This window comes from Rattus norvegicus, chromosome 11 (genome assembly GCF_036323735.1).
Source record: "Rattus norvegicus strain BN/NHsdMcwi chromosome 11, GRCr8, whole genome shotgun sequence".
Lineage (NCBI taxonomy): Eukaryota > Metazoa > Chordata > Mammalia > Rodentia > Muridae > Rattus > Rattus norvegicus.
Genome location: NC_086029.1, coordinates 84,624,395 through 84,648,743, shown reverse-complemented (window position 1 = coordinate 84,648,743; position 24,349 = coordinate 84,624,395). Strand labels below are relative to the sequence as shown.

At 42.1% G+C, this 24,349-nt stretch overlaps 1 protein-coding gene across 4 annotated transcripts in view; it reads left to right on the top strand.

Moving 5' to 3' along the window:
• Opa1 (OPA1, mitochondrial dynamin like GTPase) overlaps positions 1-24,349 on the top strand; it is a 77,083-nt gene that overhangs the window by 41,282 nt on the left and 11,452 nt on the right. For all 4 annotated transcript variants that reach the window (XM_006248498.3, XM_006248497.3, XM_006248499.3 and 1 more), the window contains 8 exons: positions 1,856-2,021; positions 3,804-3,956; positions 4,175-4,283; positions 4,616-4,695; positions 8,140-8,280; positions 10,028-10,144; positions 10,914-11,007; positions 11,396-11,506. In XM_006248498.3, coding sequence (XP_006248560.1) covers positions 1,856-2,021; positions 3,804-3,956; positions 4,175-4,283; positions 4,616-4,695; positions 8,140-8,280; positions 10,028-10,144; positions 10,914-11,007; positions 11,396-11,506 — 971 coding nt within the window. The remainder of the gene's footprint in view (positions 1-1,855; positions 2,022-3,803; positions 3,957-4,174; positions 4,284-4,615; positions 4,696-8,139; positions 8,281-10,027; positions 10,145-10,913; positions 11,008-11,395; positions 11,507-24,349) is intronic.

The window sequence follows — 24,349 nt, the reverse complement described above, 5'->3', positions numbered from 1 at the left end:
ATACATAATGCCAATAAGTTTACTTTGATTAATTTAAAAGACGAAAACAAAAATGGGCAAAGCATAGTTAATCCCCTGATTCAAATGTGAGGAGTCTGAAATTTATCGTATCTTAATGTGAAACTTAAGAATGGGTTGGTGAGGGTTTGGGGATTTAGCTCAGTGGTAGAGCGCTTGCCTAGCAAGCACAAGGCCCTGGGTTCGGTCCCCAGCTCCGGAAAAAAAAAAAAAAAAAAAAAAAAGAATGGGTTGGTGTTAAGTAAAGACGACAGCAAGGGGATTGCAGAGCCAGCCGGTGAGAGGAAGAAAGAAAACGTGGCTGTCCATGCCAGTGGCTTCCTCACAGAGACAGCAGGAGCTGTGAGCAAGTTAGTTAAGGCCGTTCAAGTGGAGAGCCTGTGAGCAAGGAAACACGTAAGAGGTCATGTGACTTGAACATGGGCGGTGGTAGTGGTCAGGTGGGAGAGATTGTTGCAGCAAGAGATTGTTGCAGCATTTAACGTGTGACAAGGAAAACAGAACAGACAGGTACTCTTCCCGTCGTCAAGTGCTGTGTCGTCAAGTGCCGTGTCCTCCCATGCCCGCCCCTTTTCGGGAACTGGATAGCACCTGAACACTGGTGAGCACAGCAAGGTGAAGCCAGCAGCAGGGCTCAGTGCAGGCAGCAGGGACGGCTCAGATCACACTGTAGTATTGGTTTTCTTGTCAGTTTTTGTTTTGGTTTGTTTTGTTTCTTGTATCTTTTAACAGTAGGACTTATTTCAGTGGAAGCCAAATAAATACTTTCTTGAGATTTTAAGTATTCACATACTAGAAATGGTTGTCTTTTCTAACTTAGATATCTTATTCTTAAAGCATACTTTAAAGAGCAGAATTTTCAGCTTAAGTGTGCATCTTTTGTTCTATTGCCTTAGTCACAAAGTGCTAAAACATTTTATATGGTGACATCCCATGCCTCTGTGCTTTCTAACACCGTTTGTTAAATTGTAAAAATTCTATCAAAACCTTTCAGCCTCGGATGCATAAACATTTACAGTGAATAGACTGTAATAAGGACTATGTAAATGAGCACACGAGAACACACTCGGAAGGGTTCTTTATTAGACACATCAAGCCACAGAGACACGACACTGTAAATCCGCTAGACAGCCTGAGAGTTGAGACAGGGCTGTGCGTATAGAGTGTCTGGGTTCCTCCTTCTCTGGTGGGGGGAATGTAAAGGGGGCTTGAGGGGGGTCTTAAAAACTAAAGCACCATGATTCCAACCTCCAGATGAATACCCACGGAGGGAAAACACTCCTCCTCTCGGAGGTTCACGACCACCCAGGAACGGGTGGACACATAAGCCAGTGGACACAATTGATGTTGCTTAGCAACAAAAAGATGTAAAATAGAACCGGGTGTGGTGACACAAGCCTTTAATCCCAGCACTCAGGAGGCAGAGACAGGGAGATCTCTGGGTTCGAGGCCAGCCTGGTCTATAGGGTGAGTTACAGGACAGCCAGGATTACATACTAAACCGTCTCTCTCGAGAAACAAACAAACAAAAGAGAAGTGAAATAGTAATACATACACCACAGATCTCAAGATGTAGGGGAAAGAAGGTAGGTAGACCAATACATGCTGTGGGATTACATTTATGTGAAGGTCTAGAAAATACAAAGTAATGTAGTAACAGCAAGTAGAGTGGCTACAGGCCTGATGAGAGGTGTGTCTTTGTTTCCTCTGATCCACAGATGTATATATATCCCAAGTTTTTCAGTGTGTGCAGTAATTCCTGTTGCTAGTGACACTTCCGTCAAGCTCTTTAAAAATTTAATGCTCTACTGGCTTTCTTGAAACTTCTTAACTGCAGGGAGGAGATCCTTCAGCAGTCCCTGTGGGAACGAGTGTCAACGCATGTGATCGAGAACATCTACCTCCCAGCTGCCCAGACCATGAACTCAGGAACATTCAACACCACAGTGGACATCAAGCTTAAACAGTGGACTGACAAGCAGCTTCCTAATAAAGCAGTCGAGGTTAGGATATAGTATAAATGGGAAAGAAGCATTGTCTGGAGGCCATAGGTGCTGTGGATTGTGGGTCTGTCTGCCTCACAGTCACTGTCTTTCTCTGGGGCCATAACTTAATGTGAGCTCCTGCTTCTCCGTTGGAGCTAACCGTGGCATCGTTTTCAGTTGCTGTTTACATGAACGTTGGCTAATCGGAATCCCTAAAGGCCTTGCTTCTAATGTTTAATAAAACCAGCAAAACTGGCTTGAAGGTGAACTATCTTAAACCTCTGTGAATCAAGCTGCTGTAAGGAATGTCTTTAGATGGGGCTGGGGATTTAGCTCAGTGGTAGAGCGCTTACTTAGGAAGCACAAGGCCCTGGGTTCGGTCCCCAGCTCCGAAAAAAAGAACCAAAAAAAAAAAAAGGAATGTCTTTAGATGGACTACACATTACTGCTTTTACATTTTCTCCAAGACCTACAACACTTACTTATATATTAAGTTAGGGTCTTACTAGTTTTCACTAGGAATCACTTGCAAAACTATAGCACCTTAAAGAATCCATTTCTGCCTCATGGTGTCTTTGCCTGACCACTTGAAAACTGGCAGGTGCCCTGCTTGCTTAACCTTCCTTGCTTAAGGCCCGTTACTACTCTTGGTCTGAGAGGCCAGGGTCGATATCAGGACTGGGTGAGTTAGTGTGTAAAATACTCAGGTAACACCCGCCACTCACAGGAGCCACTCAGGATTATCTGCTGTATGGACGGTTTGTCCAGCCTCGTTCCAGCTGAGCCAGTTTCTCCTGCACTCTGAAGAGTTACTCAAAGACTTATGGTCAATGCCTTGGAAATGGCATTGGCTGTCCTGCCCCGCCTGACCTCATCAGTGTTCTGGGTGTGTCCTGAGATGGGACATTTGCAAATGGCCAGAACTTGCAGTGGTGAAACTAGCCATCGTCATCATTGCGCCAGTAATCCCGTCTTTCTGCCTTCTGCCCTGGCTTTATGTTTCGGGGAGGAGCGGAGCTGCTGAGGATAAGAGCTTAGATTCATTCCCATCTCACAGGGCTTGGTGGTACTCGCCTGTAGCCCTGACTCTGGGGAGCCTTGCCTCGAGTGCACAACCAACAAAACACAAACCGCCTAACCCCGCCATTGAGCTGTGCGTTCAGGTTGTGATTACTTTGGCCCTGTGGTCTTCTTTTTGCAGTTGAGATGAATAAAAGTCAGCCAAGCCACAAAGCTGAAGCTTAAGTACTTTGTGGTACTTGAAGCTTTAATATGAATCTTTGCTTGCGGGCACAAATGAAAAGATGACCGGCTCCGTGAGTAACAACTTCAGCTTGGAGTTGTGTAGAAGCAGCAGGCAGACGCAGATGTGTTATTGGTTAAAATAAGTGAAGTCAATGTGTTGGCAATCTCGGGGTGTAGGGCTCATGTAGAGGAGCCCACCCAGCAAGCGGTGTCCTGTAGAACTGGGGCTTGGTTATTTCCAGGTTGTTCTCAAGCACTGGAGGTACAGATGTGTTTGAGAAATCTCAGTTTTTTAAATTGGCAGCATTTTTTTAAACGGTGCCTCTGTGTGTTACCCTGCCTGTCCTGAAACTTGCTCTAGGCTAACCTTGAACTCACAGAGATCACCGACCACTGCCTGAGTGCCAGGATTAAAGGTGTGCGCCGCTGTGCCCAGCGTGCTGCCTTATTATTAGTGTGCTTGAGCTTATCAGTGGACAAGCATTTCCTGATTGTGGTTCATGTGCTTTTCATGTTGCATAGTTAATAAGAGTAAGCTATTTCTTTTATATCTAGGTTGCTTGGGAGACCCTACAAGACGAATTTTCCCGCTTCATGACAGAACCCAAAGGAAAGGAACACGATGACATATTTGACAAACTTAAGGAGGCTGTGAAGGAGGAGAGTATCAAGCGGCACAAATGGAACGACTTCGCAGAAGACAGCTTGGTATGCAGACCTGTCGAACTCGCGTAGTGCAGGCTGCTGCTTACGTAGCCCTCAGTGTTCTGATTTCAGCCACAGCCAAATAAAAGGAGCTGCTGCCTTTCTGTGGGAGTAACCTACGGTTAAGTGGCTGTTGTTTGATATTTACAAAGTTGTCAGTTTAAATAAAATTGCTGATGCGTGGGACATAAGTTAAATCAGTTTCCACCCGGCCGTTTCAGAGGGTCATCCAGCACAACGCTCTGGAGGACCGGTCCATATCAGATAAGCAACAGTGGGACGCAGCCATCTACTTCATGGAAGAGGCACTTCAAGGTCGTCTCAAGGATAGTAAGTAGGGACGTGAGCTCTTGAGTTGTAAGCATTATAAAATATAATCAGTGGGCAGAACACTTGCTGTGAAAGCCTGATCCTCTGGGTGGATCCCTGAGCCCAAGTGGAAACAGAACAGACTCCCAAAAGTTGTCCTCTGACCGCCACTCGTGCACTGTGGTGTATGTACTTCCAAATTCACACATATATCATTAAAATGTTTCTTTATTTTAGTTAATTTCATATTAATACAAATTTATGATTAATAATTTATGAACATTGATAATTATAATTCACAGCCTTGGTAAGCGATAAAATTCCTACTGAATTAATTTTTATCTTTGTTGTAGCTGAAAATGCTATTGAAAACATGATCGGGCCAGACTGGAAAAAGAGGTGGATATACTGGAAGAATCGGACCCAAGAGCAGGTAGGAACAGAAATACCTGTGTTCTTGTGCTGGCAATTTGCTCATGGTATATATGGTTTGCTGGTGTGGTTTTCTGTAACCCCGGCTGGCCTTGAACACACAGTTCTGCCTCAGCCTCTTATTTGCTGAGATGACAGGCTACCCCAAAAGACTCCAACAGACTGCATGAGCGCCTATGACTGCAAGGCTCTAGGGAGGTGGAGACAGGAGATTCTCTGGGGCCACTGACTGCCAGCCTGGCTCTAAGTTCACTGGGAAAGCCTGTCTGAGGGAATAGGGTGAAGAGTAACAGCATAGGGCATCTAATGTCTTCCTCTGACCTATGCCCACGGGGCCAGCAACCATACACCAGGACCACACACACATTACATGTGTACACAGTCTTCTGTAGCATGGCTCTACAAGATTCTTTAGAATTTTAGTTGCATTATTAGCCTTTCTAAAATGCAGTTAATCTGTTTTATTAAAAGATTAAAAAAAAGAAAATGTGCTTCCTTTATGGTGACTGCTTTGTTCATTTCAGTTCCATCATTGAGGTTCAAAAAAGAATAGTTGGGCTAGAGAGATAGCTCAGTAGTTAAAACACTTGCTGTCTTATAGATGGCCTGGGTTAAATCAGTTCCCAGCACCCAAGGGACAGCTCACACCCAGCCTCTAACTCTAGTTCAAGGGAACTGACTTCCTCATCTGGCCTCTGAGGGCACCAGACACACACATGGTGCACATGTGTATATGCAAGCAAAACACATGTATACACGGTAGAATAAATAAAATCTTTTAAAATAAAGAGCAGTTGTAAACAAAAGTATTAAACAAAGGATATGTGACAATTGTAATTAGGAAGAATACAGATTTTTTTTCTAATTATCTGTAGATGTTTCTGTTGGATGCTTATTTAAACTATTTTACCTTTTTGTAGTAATTTTTGTTAATGTGCATACAAACTAAATATGAAAATTCAGACAGGAAGTATGATAGAACTCTTCCTCTAGTAAACGTTGAGTGAACACTTCAGAAAAACAAGTGGCAAAGCGAATTATAAACAACTTTAAAAATTGGGAAACTGTGGGTCATCCCCACAGCCTTTTTTATTCCCTCATATAGTCTGTTTGTCTGTCTGTCTTTTTGTGTGTCTGTCTGTTTTTTTGTTTGAGACAGAGTCTCCCTGTGTGTCCTAGAACTAGTTCTGTAGTCCAGGCTGGCCTCGAAGTCCTAGAGATCGACCTGCCTCTGCCTCCTGAGGGCTGGGATTAAAGGCGTTCATTTCTTAAAGGGAAGTGCATAAGCAGACTATAGAGTCCACATATATAAATGAATAAATAAAAGTAATAAGAAAAGAGGTGGTGTCCAGTCTACTGGCTGTGGTTTCCTGTGTCCACTGGAATCTGCTTAATTAGCAAAACCTGTGCTGAAATGTGGGGAAATTCAGAGGTAAAGAGAATACTCGTAAAGAGCATACCCTTTTTTCTTTGTTTTTATTTACATTTTAAATGAAATATATGACTGAAACCCTGTTTCTTTTCCAGTGTCCCCTTCTTCTTGTTTCGTAAGCTCCCTAAATTAAGTGACTTGACCCTGAGTCAGCAATTGTCTGTTCTCACTGTTACCCAGGTGGGCTGAGAAAAGGTCTGTCTAAAAGAACGTGCAGGGCTCTCAATCATAGGAGTATGACCTGGGACACAGGAAGAAACTGATTAGAAACAGCTGGTGTGTGGCAGATTACGTCAACCTTGGGCAGGACGCCTCCAGAACAATCGATTTGACCATAGTACTTACCCCAGTAACTATTGGTATATAGACTAAGCAAACAGAGAGATGAGACAACTCTTATCAGAGTTGGATTTCTCTAGAATCCTGTAGAAGAAGCAGTAAATTCATTTTAAGGCCATTGCAAAGGATCTGTACAACTAGAAGAGGAATCTGGAAGCCCTTCCTAGATGAGCCTTCACTCCTACCTCTACCCTAGGTTTGGGACAGCATGTAAAAGATTGAGGCTGATGGTTTAGATAGAAGAGAAAGGATACCAGGATCACCTGGGAGGAGTTTGTGTACCAATTCGTCCTTTTCTTTTAAACTGTGACTAGATCCAGTTCTCGTTCCCTAATCTATCCTTCCACTCCCAATTAGACAGTGCTCCTGTGGCCCTCTTACCTCGGAGATACAGTGGGAAGCATAGCTCAGAAGAGGCGGAAGGGAGCCCCAGGTCAGTTTAGATAGCTGTGTACAGTTCCTGCTGCCTTCGTGAATGACAAGACGTAGCAAGAAAAGATTTTCCTTTGTTAAAGATGAGAGACCCAGGGGGGCTGGCGAGTTAAGTAGTTAGGAGCCCCTTCCACTCTTCTGGAGTTTAGTTCCCAGAAATCATGTTCCGGGGATTCTGTGCTGCCTTCTGGCCTGTGTGCACCCACACTCAGGTGGTAAACACACACACACACACACACACACACACACACACACACACACACCCCAGAATAGTAAAAATAAGTGTGTGTTTTTTTGTTTTTTTTTTTTTAATGAGAACCCATGCTGTTTTATGCCTTTTATGTAACCTTTCTTTAGTCTTGTAGGAAAATCCCACTCTGAAACATCTCACTGTGTCAGTGGAACAGATAGCCAGGGTAATGAGGAAGAAGTTTTCTGTGAAAGGGATGTTGTTTTAGCAGTGCATTGGTGATGATGAGAGTGGAGGTGTGAAAGCACAGGTCCTGCTTCCCACACATACTGCGTAGAATAGAGCTGTGGAAATGGCCCAGGAAATTTGCACTTTTGTCCACAGCTGGTGAATTGCAAAATATAGTTTCAGGCGAGTTCTCTTACAGATTAGTGATGTTACTAGTGATTTGAAGCTCATGCTTCAAATCCACATCAGAATAAAGAATTGAAAAATAACAAGACAAACTGAGTTGGCCAATGTAAGAGTCTTGTTTTGAAACTAGCATGTATGTTTTCTTCCTCTGCTGAGATTAATATGTTGCAAAGAAGAGGCAGAAGTGAATTAAGAGTACTGTAGGAATGGTTTGAAGTATGAGTTCTTTAATGGAAAAGCATCAAACTCCTCACTTGATATTTCATTGATTAGAACAGAAACACTTCACAAAGTCTAAGTCCTTCTAGGCATTTATAGAATATTGCTTTTTCCCCACATGGGTCCACATAGACACATTTACTTACACAAAAATTATACTCTACAGTCAAGAATGAAAGTCTGTCCTAAGGAGCCTGGTGCTTTAATTTCACCAATGAAACACTGTGCCACAAGTAAGATTCTAGGATTAATCATTCCTAAGACAAGTGGCTCTCCGTTCATAGGCCTCCTGGTTTGTATCTTTTCTTACTGTAATTAACAGTAGTAATGCAATAGTAATACGCTTATCAAAAGGGGCTGCTGTTATCGCACGGACCAAGTTTAAACTGTCTAAACAGCCTTCTTTTGACCTGTTAAAGTGTGTTCACAATGAAACCAAGAATGAATTGGAAAAGATGCTGAAGGTTAATGATGAACACCCAGCTTATCTTGCAAGTGATGAGATTACCACAGTCCGGAAGAACCTGGAATCTCGAGGAGTCGAAGTCGATCCAAGCCTGGTAAGAAATACTATCAAAGAGTTGGTGATTTGGCTTAGAGATAGATTGCTTGTCTAGCAACACAAGGCCTTGGGTTCAAGCCTCAGCTCAAACAAAAAAAAAAAAAAAATCCAGATGTGGGGACAGGCACAACACTTGGAATCTGGGGCAGGAACTGAAGGTCATCCTGTGCTAAAGGGAGGCTGGAGTAGGACTCCACTAGCTCTGTCTCAGAAAAAGAAAGGGGATGGAGGTCAGCTCTCTGAGTCAGTGCTCCTTGCAGTGCAGTACTCCTGCCTCTAATGAGTTACGGAAAGATTTGAGTGCTGCGTTCTACTGTTCTCCTGTGCACATTTACTGCCTTAATGATAGTCATCTTGATGAATATGAAGAATAGCAAGTTTAATTTCCGTTTGCTTTTTACAGGGGAACTTGATAAATTCAGATTTAGAAATTTGGGTCCCTACAGAAGGGATAAAAGACTTCCAGACCTTGCCTCAGCTCCATTCTTCAGTTTTAGAGTACAGTTCACTTCTATCTAAATATGGCCCATTCATAGAGACAGATATTTGTGTGTGTGTGTGTGTGTGTGTGTGTGTGTGTGTGTGTGTGTGTGTGTGTGTGTGTGTGTTGAGAGAATGGGAGGGGTGGTTTGTTCGTTTGTTTTAGATAATTTCTCACTCTATAGCCTTGGATGTCTGGCTGGCCACAAACTCACAAAGATTTACCTAAGTTCTCCGCCAGCATAAAGGGGCATGCCACCATTCCCAGCAACATAGGTAACACAGTGATTACAGCCAATGTAACTCAGTTAGGTACAAGTAGTGGAGGGGGAATATGCATTTTGCTATTTTATTGAATTGGGTAAGACCTTTGGGTCCTATTTCATTTTCCTCATTCTGATGATAAATATGAGGACAAACTCTACATGTTAGGCCACCATTTTCCTTGCTTCATGGTGCTTGTTTGCAGCTTCTTTTTAGAACCCCTGGCTGCCCTGGAACCCACTCTGTAGACCCAGCTGGCATCCAAATCATAAAAACCATTTGCTCTGCCTCCTCAGTGTGTACACCACCACCCAGCAGCAGCAAATGTTTTAACTCTTTTTTTTTCCTTTAGATTTATTTATTTTATGCATATGAATACACTGTCGCTGTCTTCAGACACACCAGAAGAGGCATCGGATCCCATTACAGATGGTTGTGAGCCACCATGTGGTTGTTGGGAATTGAACTCAGGACCTCTGGAAGAGCAGTCAGTGCTCTTAACCACTGAGCCATCTCTCCAGCCTGGACTGAAAATCTTTAAAAGTTAACTAACTTAAGGGCTGAAGAGAGTTCAGCTGTTAAGAACACTTGTTCTGACAGAAGACCTGGTCTGGTCCCTGGCATCATTAACTAATATCCCTACCTGCAGTTCCAGAGTATCCAACAGCCTCTGCAGGCCCAGCACTCATGTGCACAGGCAGACATAGAGGCAAACACCCGTGCACATAAAATAAAAATAAATCTTTAAAAAGGAAAAAAGTTTCTGTGAAACTCAAGCTGGGATTAAGGGAGAGCAGCACCCTGCTGGGCAACAGCTTTCCTGTTTGTTTTGTTTATGAGACAGGATTCTCTCTGCCCTGCAACTCCATCTGTAGACCAGGTTGGCCTCGAACTTGGAGATCCACCCCTTGGTTAACTTTTAAAAGTCAATCTTGTCTACACCTAACTTTTAGTGGTCAACAGCATCTATCCTAACATTGATTTCTCTTTTCTCATTTTAGATTAAGGATACTTGGCATCAAGTCTATAGAAGACATTTCCTAAAAACAGCTCTAAATCACTGTAACCTTTGTCGGAGAGGTTTTTATTACTACCAGAGGCATTTTATAGACTCTGAGGTGAGCTTTCACAAAGAAAAGAAGTAATTCTTAGCAATAAGTAAAATGTAAACTTTAGTTTTACTATGAATTTTAAGCCCCGGAAGAAAAGAATGCGTAACTCATAAAGAATAAGCTTTTATCTTGTCAGAGATTTGCCACTTTAACAGTAACTGGCTTCCGTGTGTATCATCAGCAGGGGCTGTAAGAATGTGGAAAGAGACAGTCTTGAACCCCAGAATGACTGGGAACAGTTTTGTGTTTATATAAGAGGAGGATGTGTAGAACATAGCCATTGGCATGTGTGCTGGGGATCGTATAGTAATCCTACTTTACCATGCAGTTTTTGTGTCATAATTATTTTCTCATATCACTGAAATCCTGCTTTCTCTAAAAGAACTAGACGTTCTTAAAATGGACATGGCCCTCATACCTTTTAAAGTAACCACTAGGGGGCAGCAGACGTATGCCTTTTGACATTTTCTCGTAAGAAAAATGTTTTAAAATAGCCCTTGAAAAGCTCTGCTAATCTTGTGTTGTTACTAAACTGAAGCTTCTAAGTGCTTTTCTGGGTTTATTTCAGCTCAAAAGAAGTGCGTGCGTGCGTGCGTGCGTGCGTGCGTGCGTGCGTGCGTGCGTGCGTGCGTGCGTGCGTGCGTGCGTGCGTGCGTGCGTGCGTATGTGCTTATTAGATAAGCACTGACATTCTGACTAAGCCGTAGAAAAGTAAGTTCTATGTAATTAATAAAGCTGTGTTTCTAATTTCATCCGATCTTAACGGCTGCTCCAGCTGGAGTGCAACGACGTGGTCCTGTTCTGGCGAATACAGCGCATGCTCGCTATCACTGCCAACACGCTGAGGCAGCAGCTGACAAACACCGAAGGTGAGGTGACTCCGAAAGCTCAGGTCGCTAGAAGGTCCTTAGCATCATAGTTTGCTTTGAAATATTAATTAAAAAATAGGTTACAATTAGAAAGTGATGGGGATAGAAGATGCTATCAATCTACTTTCATCAGATAAAAATTATAAAAAGAGAGGCGTCCCTATCATTCCTTTGTGTTTGGGGTTTGTATGTCCGTCTGTTATGGCTTAAGAATATGTCATCCTCAGACTGTGAATAAGGTTTATGCTGATAAACGTACTAGAGAATGAGAAATGTGAGTGCAAGGGAATAACCAACATGGTGATGCTTATTTTCATTGTATCAGGAAAATTTTCATTCTGTAAATTCATCAAAACTACTTTTCTGGGTTTTTGTTTACTTTGAACAGTTAGGCGGCTAGAGAAAAACGTTAAAGAGGTATTAGAAGATTTTGCTGAAGACGGCGAGAAGAAGGTTAAATTGCTTACTGGCAAACGAGTTCAGCTGGCAGAAGATCTCAGTAAGTATTTTCTCCTACCCCAGCTCCCTGGATCCCTTCCACATCCTCATGTCTCCGGACCCATTTAATCTCAAACTTAAAGAAAAGTACAGCCACCTATGAAGAACATGTTTTATTCTGAATTGTTAAAATAAGACATTGATCTAAAATCACTTCCAAATACTTGAATGTGGGTTTCCTAGGAATAAAGATTTTTCTCCTAGCAACTCACAAAATCAGGGTGTCAGCTAATCCTTAGACCTCATTCATCTCCTACTCGGTATTGTCCTAATACATAACACAATGTTTAGACTCATTCCCTAACACAACTAACTTCCTTCCTTCCTTCCTTTTTTCTTTTAGAATGATTTAGAAATCAAGGTCTAAGAACTAGGTATGCTTGTTAGTGAAATATGAGTTCCTAGATCTTCTTTGTAGAAAGTGTGTGTGTGTGTGTGTGTGTGTGTGCGCGCGTGTGTGTGTGTGCGCGCGCGCGCGCGCATGCTTACTCCTAATTGTATATCTATTGAGGATTCTTAAGTAGATGTTCACTGTTCCAAGTTATATCCAATTCTGTCTGGTTTGTTCTTGACTTTGCTCTTTTCCATACTTGTAATTCTAACATAACAGTGTGGCACTGGCTCTAGAATACTTAATATAGTTACTTATCAGTGTGATCAGTCCTCTTAATGTGTAGCCAAACTTTGCCCCCCCTCCCATTTGTGTAAACAAATATTCTTCTCGTCCAGCTTGGAATCTTAGCTGTCTTGCACCAGACCACCACCACAGTGCCTTACCCCGTGCCATATCCTCTTACCTTGCATGCTGTGGCATCCTATGAGAGGCTACTCTTCTTTGCAAACTCCTTTCCCTGAGTTTATATGTCAGGGGTCTGCACATCTCATCTTTCCCATGTTCTCTCCCTTACCCATCTCCTGTGAGTCCTCTCCTCTGAAGCTAGACCAGGCTTTCCTGGAAATTCCTTCATCATGCTGTACTCCAACATCAGGTTACCCCACAGATGTGCATCATGGGACCAATCTGCCATCACCCTGCCACCTCTGCTTGGGCTTTAGGCCTCTGGCATCCCACACGCAAGCTCGCTGGATGGAAGCAGATTTGGTTCTTAAATGCTGGTAACTTACTAACATGGATACTTGCTGATCTTGGAGAGCCCAAGGTGATCAGAGACACATTAACATTACTATAACTCTCGGTAGTCAGCACTTCTGGGTGTAGAAGGTGTAAGTGTTCCTTCTTTGAGCTTAGGAAACTGTTTTTCCTTTTAGAGTGTGCTTAAATTTGTATGTTTTCTGGCATGAAAGAAAGCGAACACTGAGTAGGAAGAAGAATTTCAAGGTCGGAAACAGTTTTTCAGTTGAGTTTATAGTCCTGTAATCAGTCACAAACATATCCAGAAGAGCCAGGCAGGGTTTCCCTGGTTTTGTGCCTGTGCCTCAGCCCTGTCCTGGCTTCCTCTTTCAGGTTATCTGAGCTCCCGTTGCTTTCTCTCAGCACTCTTGCTTTACTCTTCTTTCTTTCTTTTTTTAATGTATATATCTCATTTTACTTATTTCCTTTTCTGTCATATTTGGCTATTTCCTGCCTCTTTTGAAGTATAGTTAAATTTGTGCTGCTGCAGAAGCCCTGTATGCAAGCCTAGTCCGCTCTTCTTCTGATGTGTCTTACGTAGGGGGTCCTCAAAGCCCCACAGAGCTGCTGGACTGGTAAGATGCCTGTTGTGATTCCTAGGAGGTTCACTGAGCAAGCATTTGGAAGTTCCTGACTTAGAATTCCATGCTTAGTGTGTATAATTTCTGTATCCCTTGGGATATAGCTATTAGACTGAAATATTTCAGTGAATTTTACCAACTTCTATATTTTTACGTGACAGAAAAATGATGTGCTTTTTCATGTCTTATAATAGAGCCTGAACACTCAATATTCGCCTGTGGTAATTTGATTATTTAAAGAAAGTATATTACTAACTCAGATATGTGTTCTGCCAAGCCAAGTTCCACATTCTGGAGATTTTCCTAAGTAAGCAGTCATAAGACCCCCTTGAAGTGATTTGTGACTTTTGTGCAAATAGAGTTATGGTGTTAATGTTCCAAATAATGTCCTTAAAAGCAGGGGTTTCACCCATGACTCAGCGACATCAGTCACACTAACGGAGATGAGCCATGACTGCCCATGGTTTAAAGTCCTGAACGCCCCCTCCGTACTGCTTGTCCTTGGTCTAAGGATTGGGAAGAGTCAGGGCTACTTCCAGCCAGACCGCTCTCTAGGGTTATTAGTCACGGCTGTATTATAGGGAACAAGGTATCTAGTGTTGCAGATGCACTGGGGACATAGTATAGGGATTTAAACTATGCAGTAGAGAGATTTTAGTGTACGTTCAGAATTGTGAATAATGGTATCACTCGAGTTTACTGAAATGTTGGTAGCATTCGTGGTTTGCCAGTCATAAGTGTGCCTGGTTTCAGTTCGTCACTTTGGATATCTCTCAACTGTTTGTGCACTAAAGTGCAATTATGAGTAGTACATCATCTGAAGACCAAATGGATGGGAATAAAGTCTATGCCAGGACAAGCCTGGACACACCGTGGTGGTCATAGCTGGACTGCGGGAAGGACAGGATGAGCCTGGAACTCTTTAGAGTAAGAAGTCAGAGTGTGTGTGACGTGATGTGCCTGCATCACAGGCACTGTTTGACTCTGCAACTGGGCAGACCTCAGGTAATGGAGACAGTAACATTGTAGCTTATTGAATAAAACACAAATCTGTAAATAAGGAAATTTGGGGGGATGGCATGAAATTAGTGGCGAAGAATAGTATGTTTATCTTACCACCCAAAATATCTCAACAGAAAAGACCTGTCATTAAAAGATTGTTTTAAAAGAAAATACCTGTTAATTTTAAAAGGTAACGGTATCATGGAGAAATCTGAGCAGTCACTACCTGAATCATAGGGTCAAATCAAAATCCTGTGCCACCTTATAGAATACCATTTTTACTAAAGATACATGGCTTTAGATGTACATTAGAAAAACCATAGGTAAATATTGTCTATAGAACTGCTGGCCTGAGAGCATCAGATGCATCAAGACAAGGCAAGACTGAAATCCTAGTCCAGATTGAGTGCAGCCAGTCAGAAGTGCAGTCTGTATTCCTTGGAAGTGCTGTATGTGTGTGGGTTTCAAGGACATGATTGTTCAGTTGTGATTTAGTTAAGGAAATACTCTTGCTTCCGGCTCTATACACCAACATTAGATGTGATGAAGCCTAATCGCAGTAAATGCTTCTAGAGAGATGATGTTTTTGTAGTGTCGTTACAGCTTTTCTGTAGCCAGGTGCTTTAGCTTGTTTTATGATGAATCAGGAAAAAAAGTTTATGTTTCTAGCTAATACAAGATCAGTGTCGTGTGAAAACACAGAAAATAGGACTCAGACACACTCTGTGAAAATGTCCAAAGACTGAGTACCTCATGGAACACTTGAGTGAGATTCTCAGCTCATCCTCCTGCCTCAGTTCTAGTCACTGTTTCTCCCCACAGTCTATAAGGCCCACGTGACCTTTATGAGAATCTTGATTGTGTAGCAAGAGCGAGCTCACAGATTCTAGTGTCTGACTAGAGAACCAGCTGTGAAGATAGCTGTTTGGGTTGCCTGAGGATTGTTTTTAAAGATTTATGTATTTCATGTGGATTAGTACTCTATCTGTGTGTGTATATAACTGCTAGACGAAGGCATTGGATCCCATTACAGATAGATGGTTGTGAGCCACCATGTGGTTGCTGGGATTTGAACTCAGGACCTCTGGAAGAGCAGCCAGTGCTCTTAACCACTGAACCAACTCTCTAACCCTTACCTTAGTAGTGTGGCTATCTATCAAAATAAAGTTTTATTAAAATTACTTTCTTCCAGGTGGCAATGATGGTCCTTTCTATAATGTTTGATTTACAATTGTCACTCTATTAAAAAAGAGTGGGAACATTCTGAGATCTGTTTTCCCACCTTGGAAATGTAATCCTTGTCCACTAGTAACACTGGTTAAACTAACTCAGTACATGGTGAGATGCTTTTATTTAACTCGTGTCCACTGAAACCCGCTATACTTTGTTTGTCATTGTGTAGGAACAACCCTGGCTGTCCTATAATTCAGAGATCCACCTACCTCTGCCTTCAGAGTGCTAAGATTAAAGGTGTGTGCCACCACCGCCTGGCTTCAAGTTAGATTTTTTATTTCTTGTGTATGCACTTTTCCCACTTATATTACAAGTTTCTAGCTCTGTGCAAAACATGAAGTTGTTTATGGATGTGAGCTGATGTTTGTGCACTTGTCTGGAGCCTGGAAACTGCTTCCATACGTTCTCATTGGGGTCTCTACCACAGCCCTGTGGAATAACAGTAGGTTTTTGTTTTTTGTTTTTTGTTTTTTTCTTGTTTTACCGAATAAAAACTGGAGACTTAGAAACATGTATCTGATGGTTGTTTTAATAAATTAGATGGCAAAACTCAAGGCTTTGGAAAGTATAATTGTATACAGTTGCCCTTTGTATTGGGATATGTACTTAATGGTTTGTCGAAGAGACAATTCCTTGTTATCAGCAGTGATGTGCCCTTTTCTTATCCTCAGTCCTTCCTGCCCCAGAAGGAGCTTTGGAACTGAGACATTTATTCTGTGAAAACACCTAGTTAAAGGAACACCACATGCATGGTGAAGTCATGCATATGAAGTCAGTTGATGAATTGAAGGAAGCCTGTCTTTATTTGACCTGTAAACTGTCTCCAGACGGCCAGGTCCCACTATAAACAGAGGTGCCTAAAACCTGGATGTTTCCCCCTTTGCTGGTCTCAAACTCTGTGTATCTAGAAGGACTTTGAACTTCATGTTCACCTTGCTCCCACCTACTGAGTGCTGGGGGCAAGGGTCCCAGGCCCAATCCACCAGGGCTTTGCTTGTGCTCAGCAAATTCTCCCAACTTAGCCACAGTCCCAGGCCCCAGACTAAAGAGCTCTCCAGTGCACTGTGTTCATTCCTGAGTCCTAAGGTGCAGCTATGCGATACACCAACCCTTTCCGTTTTAACTGGCTATAATTCTAAATTTAGGGGTTTTGTTGAGCAGAATTAAGAGTGTTGAAATGTTCTCTATGTAGTTTCTGTATATGTCTTCATATTTACCAATATAAACATAAAAATAAAATATATGAAATATAAAAACAATAATAAACCCTGGCTGTCATTGTGCAGGCTTATTGTAATGGTATGGTTGAATAGCATCCATGTTAAAAGCAGTAAAATCAAAGTGACTGTTAATTTAGAATTTTGCAATATCCCCTTTCCCACCCCCAGTTAATCTGCTCTGCTGACTGCCTCTACCCTGCACGAGGTGGCAACAGCTGGCCTTTTTACCAGAGCTCAGAAGGATTAAAGAGCAGGAGAGCGAGCGTGCAAGGCCTCTCGCCTCTGTTGACCGTTCTTTATTGTCTGCTGCCTGAGCATCTCCCGGACAGCAAGCAATGGTTACTGGGAACTTAGAGTTTGTTTCTCCTGAGCGCATACAATGCTGTTCGGGCTCCTCTTTGTGTTTCTTCAAGTTCCCAGCCTCCTCTTATCCGCCATCCCGTGCTTTCTCTTGATAATTAGAAAGGAGCAGAGATACAACCTTTGAATCTTTGGCTGTGTGACACTCACTTGTGATGGTAAAACTTGACTATAGATATGAAGGGTTTTCCCTGAATTACCCGATACCCAGCAACAGAAGTCGTGTTTGCTATGAGAACTCTGCTCACCATGGTTAATATTATTTAGTGACAGAAAACAGATGCATTTGTTCATTTTAAAATTACGATGACACAAGGGAAGCAACAGAAGAATATTTGATTTGCAAGGCCACCACGATTAGAAACCTAGCAAGGCCACCTAAGTCTACAAAGATGCTTTTAGTGACTCAAATGCCAGCCTAATCTATGGGATAGTTGTAACAATTTCTTCATGGCCTTTTAAATCTGAATTTAAACACAGGTAGGGCATAGCTAACAGGAACGCAGTGGAGTGTTTTTCTCTTACTGTGTTTAGAGAGGGAGGATGCCATGTGAGTCTGAGATTTCATTTCTGTTGATTACTTTGTATTTCTCCTCTCCTCTGGCACCTGCTGCTGTCACAGATGAAGTCAGTGAACCCGGATGGCGTGGGACTCAGACCACCCCACAGCAGTTATTCATTCCCAATGTAGAAGCTAAATTACCTTTGACTCTTACCTCTCACCACCTCCCCGCCCCAAGCATATCCTGCAGCGTTCTCTACCAGCAAAGCAGATTCTTCTTCAGAATTGGGACAGAGAAGCCAAATAACTTCTTCTGGAAGTCGTGTGAGCACTGCAAGTTTGTTAAGTCCTTTGAACTCCAAATGTGGTAACAAGGCAATTTTGTTTCTGGAGATTTAACAAAAGCATGTTTTAACAACATTTATGGAAAAGGCTGGCCTTTAGTTTTAGTACCTAGGTCCACAGGGGGAAAGAAAAGAGGACTGGAGAGACGGCTCATGATTGCTCTTGCAGAGGACCCGGGTTCAGTCCCCAGCACTCACGTCAAGCAGCTCACAACTGCCTGTAGCTCGAGCTCCGGAGACCCAACACTCAAATGGTGCACACACACAGACACGCAGGCAGTTACACATCAAGAGAAAGAAAAGGCAAGGAAGGAGTAGTAGGGCATGAGGAATCAGGACTGTGACTGCCTGGACTCCCTTCTCAGCCCTCTCACTGTTGACTCCAATACTATTGCACCCTTCCTGGCTTCTGGAACGTCTCCTTCTAGGTCATTATCGTGTCACCTACACCTGTATTTTTCCTCCTGCCTGCTTACTTGCCCTCCCTCAGTGATTAAAGGCTTACTTAGCTACTGCCGTGGTTTAGGTAAGTGAGCAGAAAGAATACTGCCTTCCCACTACATAAATCAGCTAAAGAAACATTGAGAGAAAACAGAATCATGTCTATTGTGATTGACCCACCCTAAAGATGACTTGGTTCATTTATAAATCTATTATACCTTGTGTTATATATCATACATACTCAGTGAATGCTCAATCACTATTTTAATACTGACTTTCATTAACCCGTCTCTGAACTTCAAAGGGAGAGACTAGAGGTGTCACATACCTTCCTTCGTCTCACCAGAAGCGCTTGTCCCATCCTTTAAGAGTAGCTCACACTCGCTGTCTCCACGATGGTACCAGCCACACCCTTCCTGACTTCTTAGGTCTGGCTTTTACTGCATGCACACCACTGATTTATGGGCCCCCAATGATTCCCTAATTGCTAGTTCATCTAATTCACCACAGAAACAGACAAAAAAAGAAAAGAAAAACTGTAATAATTTCCAACATTAAGAATTTAGGTTTATCAGAACATATTTTCTTTGGCATTCAAATGTTATGAAATGGTTATTTCTCGGGGTGGGTGTGTGTGTGTGTTTGTAAAAGGTAAAGATTGATACTTTTTACTATAGAATAAACATTAAACATTTCTGTTTTGTGTTACTAGTAACATCTTTTCTGGATAAAAGTTATTTTGTAACTTCTGCCATTGCGAAGTTATCTTTCCTACTAAGGGGAGAGTGGCCTTAACTGAGAAAAACAAAGAATTCTCTTTACCTTGAGTATGCAGGCATGAGAGGGGCTCTGCTCTGTGTTATAGGCAGAAAAGGACAAAGCTGACACAAAGATAAAAGTAATCCTTAGCGAGAAGCCTCTGCCTTAGACTTATTTACTCACAGAGTGCCTGTGAGGCGGCCTCCACAGTGTGCTCTCCTGATACTCAGGAGGAAATGCAGGTTCCAACTGAGCTATCAGAGCTGCATGGAACAAGTCTGCTTTTTAAACTCACTATCGAGGAATAAATTGGTGTAAGCTCAAAGGGATATTACATTATATATAGGGAACTATAGTTAACGCTTCACTAGCAATACCTTTTTATTGCTCTAAGTGCAGTTTTAGGTGATTAAACACTTAGATTGTAATTGATACTTTATTCTTATAAATGAGATTATGGTTGTGAATGGCAATAGAAACACTGTTATTCCCAGTAACCCATGAATTGGATTTGTTGTGGGGATCTTTGTTTATTTTGAGGCGTGGTCTTACTGTGTGGCTTTGACTGCCTTGGAACTCACTGGTTAGAGCAGGCTGGTCTCAAAGTTGAGGAAATCTACCTGCCTCTGTCTTCCAACCCTGAGAGATAGGACTAAAGGTGCACGTGACCCCAACCACTGTGCTTTATCACTGTAAGGCTGCTCACCCTTCCTAATGCCGTGACCCTTTAATACAGTTCTTCTTGTCGCACTAACCCCAACCATAACATTAATTCTGTTGCTACTTCATAACTGTAGTTTTGCCACTGTTATGAATCATAATGTAAATATTTTTGGAGAGAGAGGTTTGGCAAAGGGGTCGTAACCCACAGGCTAAGAAGCACTGCTCTAAAGTAAGTTCTGGGCATGCTCTAGTCTGGAAGCCGGTGTGCATATTTAAGACTAGAATTTTCCTCTTCTGATAATGCTTATCATTCCCTTGGTGAGCATTCGTAGATGAAATAATAAATTAAAGGTGGGGCGAATGCTTTGTACAGTTTTCTTTAAAGATTATTTTAGTTTTTATATACAAGCGTTTTGCCGGCATGTATGTATGCGTGCCTCATGCCTGAGGAGACCAAAGAGGACCATGGGTCCCTGCACCTGGCCTTGTAGACCACTGTAAACTGCCAGGAGGGTGCTGGGAATTGAACTCAGTCCCTCTGCAAGGGCAGCATGTGCTCTTAACCTGAAAGCCACCTCTTCCTCACCACTATGTTTTCAAATTGTATGTTTCTGTGCATTTCTCCAATTCCCAGATGGTAAAATAGAACCCAGTACAAATCTAATCACAATATGTAATCTACTGGCTTACGAAAGTATATAAAACATAAAATCAACAAGACATAAACGGATTTTGTGAAAAGGAGAACTTTCTGGGTTATACCCACTATCAACTCCCTACACCAAGTGTGTGGGAAATACACTGTTTTTCCTTTTGGTTTTTTGAGACAGCATCTCACTATATCACTTTGGCTGGCCTGGAACTGGCTGTGAAGACCAGGCTAGCCTCCAGTTCATAGAGATCCGCCTGCCTCTGCCTCCAGGGGCTGGGATTAAAAGCAGGTACTGCCATGCTCAGTGTGAAGTACTTTTCTTAAGGGTACGTGGAGACGTAGGTTAAAGCCAAAGGAATTTTGTTATTTTACTATTACATGTTTCTAAACTTTCCCTCCCAATGAGTGCAGTACAAAGTTCCCTTAAATGTTTGGTCATTTAAGCCAGCCATCGGTGGTGCGCAAACACACCTTTAATCTTAGCACTTAGAAGGCAGAGGCAGGCAGATCTCTGAGTTCAAGGCCAGCCTGGTCTACAGAGCGAGTTCCAGAACAGCCTGGGCTACACAGTGAAACCCTGTCTCAAAAGAAAAAAGAAAAGAAAAAATTCATCACTTTAATTCTATTCATGAGAATGATGAAATCTATACATGATAAACTAAATCTTAAAAGTTAATTGGTGTTTTTCCTGACATCTTGATGGTAGTAGCACTAGGAGACATTGCATAGGCGTACATAATGGCTCACTGTGGTACCGGCCTCTGCTGTTGGAAGTCCCTGTGTTCTCATTTCCTGTTTCCATCCTGAGGAGTGTGTGGGAACGAAGTCAAGTGTCACTTGTGCGGTGAGGTTTCAAGCTTTGCAGTGTCACTTAAGGGAGATTTTTTTTTTCTTCCTCTGTTACCATCCATGTACAAAATGGTCCATTTTAATTATTCCTTATACATCTCTCTGATCTGTTCTAGTTTTTGTACTTGAAAATTGTATAAGGAGGCTGCTACTTTTTATTTTATTTAAATAAAGTGACTTCTTATCTCCTTTCTGAGACAGGAATTAAGATCGTTTTGCACGGTCTTTAATCTTTTATGTCCTCCTTTGCACAACTTCTTGCTCTGAGCTGTGTGCACAGCTCTGTCTTTAAACAAATCCTAGTAGATATACTGCCAGGAGTTAGGCTCTTGGTTTTTAATTCTTTATTATTATAAATAATAAACTGCTTAGGGGGCAGTACATGCACATCATAAACCTGTCGGAGCAGAGATCTTAGCTCCCGGTGTAGCTCAATGGCGTGTGAGTGCGGCATCGGGGAAGCGTCTTAAGAGCTCTGGGTTATCTTCTGCCTCACGCTTTGGGTTCACTGTTAGGGTGGGCTGCAGGTCACTTCCTTTTCTTTGTACAGACTTGGCTTTAAAATACACATTCAGAACACGCAACATTAATAAAACTAAAACTTCTGGAGAAGTTACTTTATAGCGTCTGTGTGACCCGAGGCCATGTAGCTTCCTGTGTATTGACAGTCACTGTCCTTGAGAGTCAAGCCACCTGTTGAGGACCTGGCCCTCCTGTGTGTGCCTTCATCATGTCTTCCTTCTCCAAAGATGCAGACCGCGTTCATCCTAAACTTACTGGGCAGTTCCTGCTTTATAGTTCTGGCCACTGTTTTAATCTTGATTCTCTCATACTCAGAAAAAAAAAAAGTCTGCATGCAGCCCCGCTTCTCAGAATCCACTTGTTTCTTCTGAATATTTTATTATCGCTACTGAAATTTTTCCCATGGACTACTGAAATTGAAGAGAGGAATAGAATATATTCTATTCAAAAACAGAGAATGTTTCCATGTAACTGCACCGTTGGTTAGTATGGATTCCATGTCCTGCTTGAAACTCGCCTGTCCCTCAGGCTCGTGTAGGCCTGAGAAGAGGCGTTCTCCCATCGCTCGTGTTTAGAGGTTGATGTTTGCTGTGGTGATCACTTAGCCAGGCCATGAATGTTTCTGCAGAGCGGAGTTAGCTCTGTTTGCACCTGTGCCTTTTAGAATTGCTTGGTGGTTCTGTTCTCCCAAGTCTTTGGTTTCTGTGTGAGAGCGACCATGGACACAACAACTCCTCGATTTGGCTTCTTATTTTGTATTGTTAATAAGTGTTTCAGAGCTTGTTTTCCTAGTGAAACCAAGTGTGGAGAGTCTAGACTTTATATGCACAGATGCCCCCCTTCATTCATACACACACACACACACACACACACACACACACACACACACACACACACACCTGTTATTTTTTTTAATAAAAAATGTCTTCAAAATGTTGGAGCCAGAGAGATAGCTTAGTGGCTCAAAGCATGTACTTCTCTTAGGAAGGACCTGTACTTGATTCCCGCACTCATTTCAAACAGCTGAGAAAGGGAAAGTAAAATGTCAAGGGTGGTTTCTGATTTAAATAGTGTGTGGCATCAGCTCTGTGCTTCTCTTGGTACCTCCTGCTCTTACTGCACAAGAACAGGCCGGCCACTTCTCACCCAAAAGGCTGTGACATCTGAGACTCGATATGACACACACTCTGATTCTCAGATTTTCGAGCATTTTAGAGTTTAGATTTTTCATATTCTTGGTGTTCAACTAGAAAAGCAGAAGTGTTTACTATTCTGGTCCCAAATGTGTATGACTGGAGAACTTGTATTAGTAGCTAGACGTCCTTGCATGTGGCGAGCTTCCAATGGGCCAGGCAGCGCTTTGCCTAATAGAGCATCTGTTCAAGGGCTCTAACTTGTATTTCATGTTATGTCCTCTCAACCTGAGCTTGACTAAAGCTTTCAATTCATAAATTGGAATTACATTCTCTGAGATTATTTTTTTTCTTCTTTTAAAATTACATTAATGAGCTGTTTGAGCCTCTTTCCTGTGATTTATTTATCTACTATAACTCCTTTTTAAAGCTTCAGCACTGAAGGCCTTTTGACAAACCAATATTTATAGCAGTTTGACGGCCGGATGAGGAGCAGCGTTTGTCTTTGTAACAGCTTGAAGAAAGGCCCTCTCCGGGACGCAGTCACGCACTTACAATCTGGGCTCTTTTCTTGTGCTGGGAACATGCGTCCTGCAGCACCTCCCATGTGTTTCCTCGTCCCATTGACTGGCCATTCACTTCCCATCTGTTTTGCAGTCTTAAAGGAACAGAAGGGGCCTCTTCTTATAAATCTGTCTCTGCAAGTGATAAATGATGCCCTATCTCTTTAAGGGCTGCCTGGGTGGTTTTTCTTTTCTTACAGTGTTTCAGCTTTCCGCCTAGCAAAATTCAGAGTAAAATATACTCTTAAAAATAGGAGAAATACAGAAAACACAAAAACAGAAATGTAGAAAAGACAAAATGCTATGAAGTTTTTAAACCATAATTAATTTGATGGAACAGAATAATTTACCAACTTTTTCCTTCTTCTCAAGTAATTGCCTGTGTCATTATATCTTTGAAATGTGATGTTTAGATTTTCTACACTAATAGTACACTGGCAAATGAAATGATTCCTTTTGACAAATACATTTTAGCTATCAGAGGAGAAAGAAAACAATATATCACTAATAAATTAGAATATCAAATAACTAAATTTTTATTACTACAATGTGAGTTGATATAATTTGAAATATTTTCTGTGCTAAACACATAATAAAATGATTCACGGTAGACGGTTGTAATCTCCTGATAGATTCTGTGGTCTTTACTAGAAAAAGATGGTTATGAACGCTGTAGAAGCTGTTGTTGTTGTTGTTGTTGTTGTTGTTGTTGTTGTTGTTGTTCTTTTGGACTTTTTGGTTGTTGTACATCTAGTCCTGAAAGTATATGCTGTAAAACTTCTAATGTTGGCTTTTCTAAGAATTGAAGGTAGCATAGCAAGGCATGTTGAGGCATAACTGTAATCTCACTACTCAAAAGACTGAGTCAGGAGGATTGCCATGAGTTCA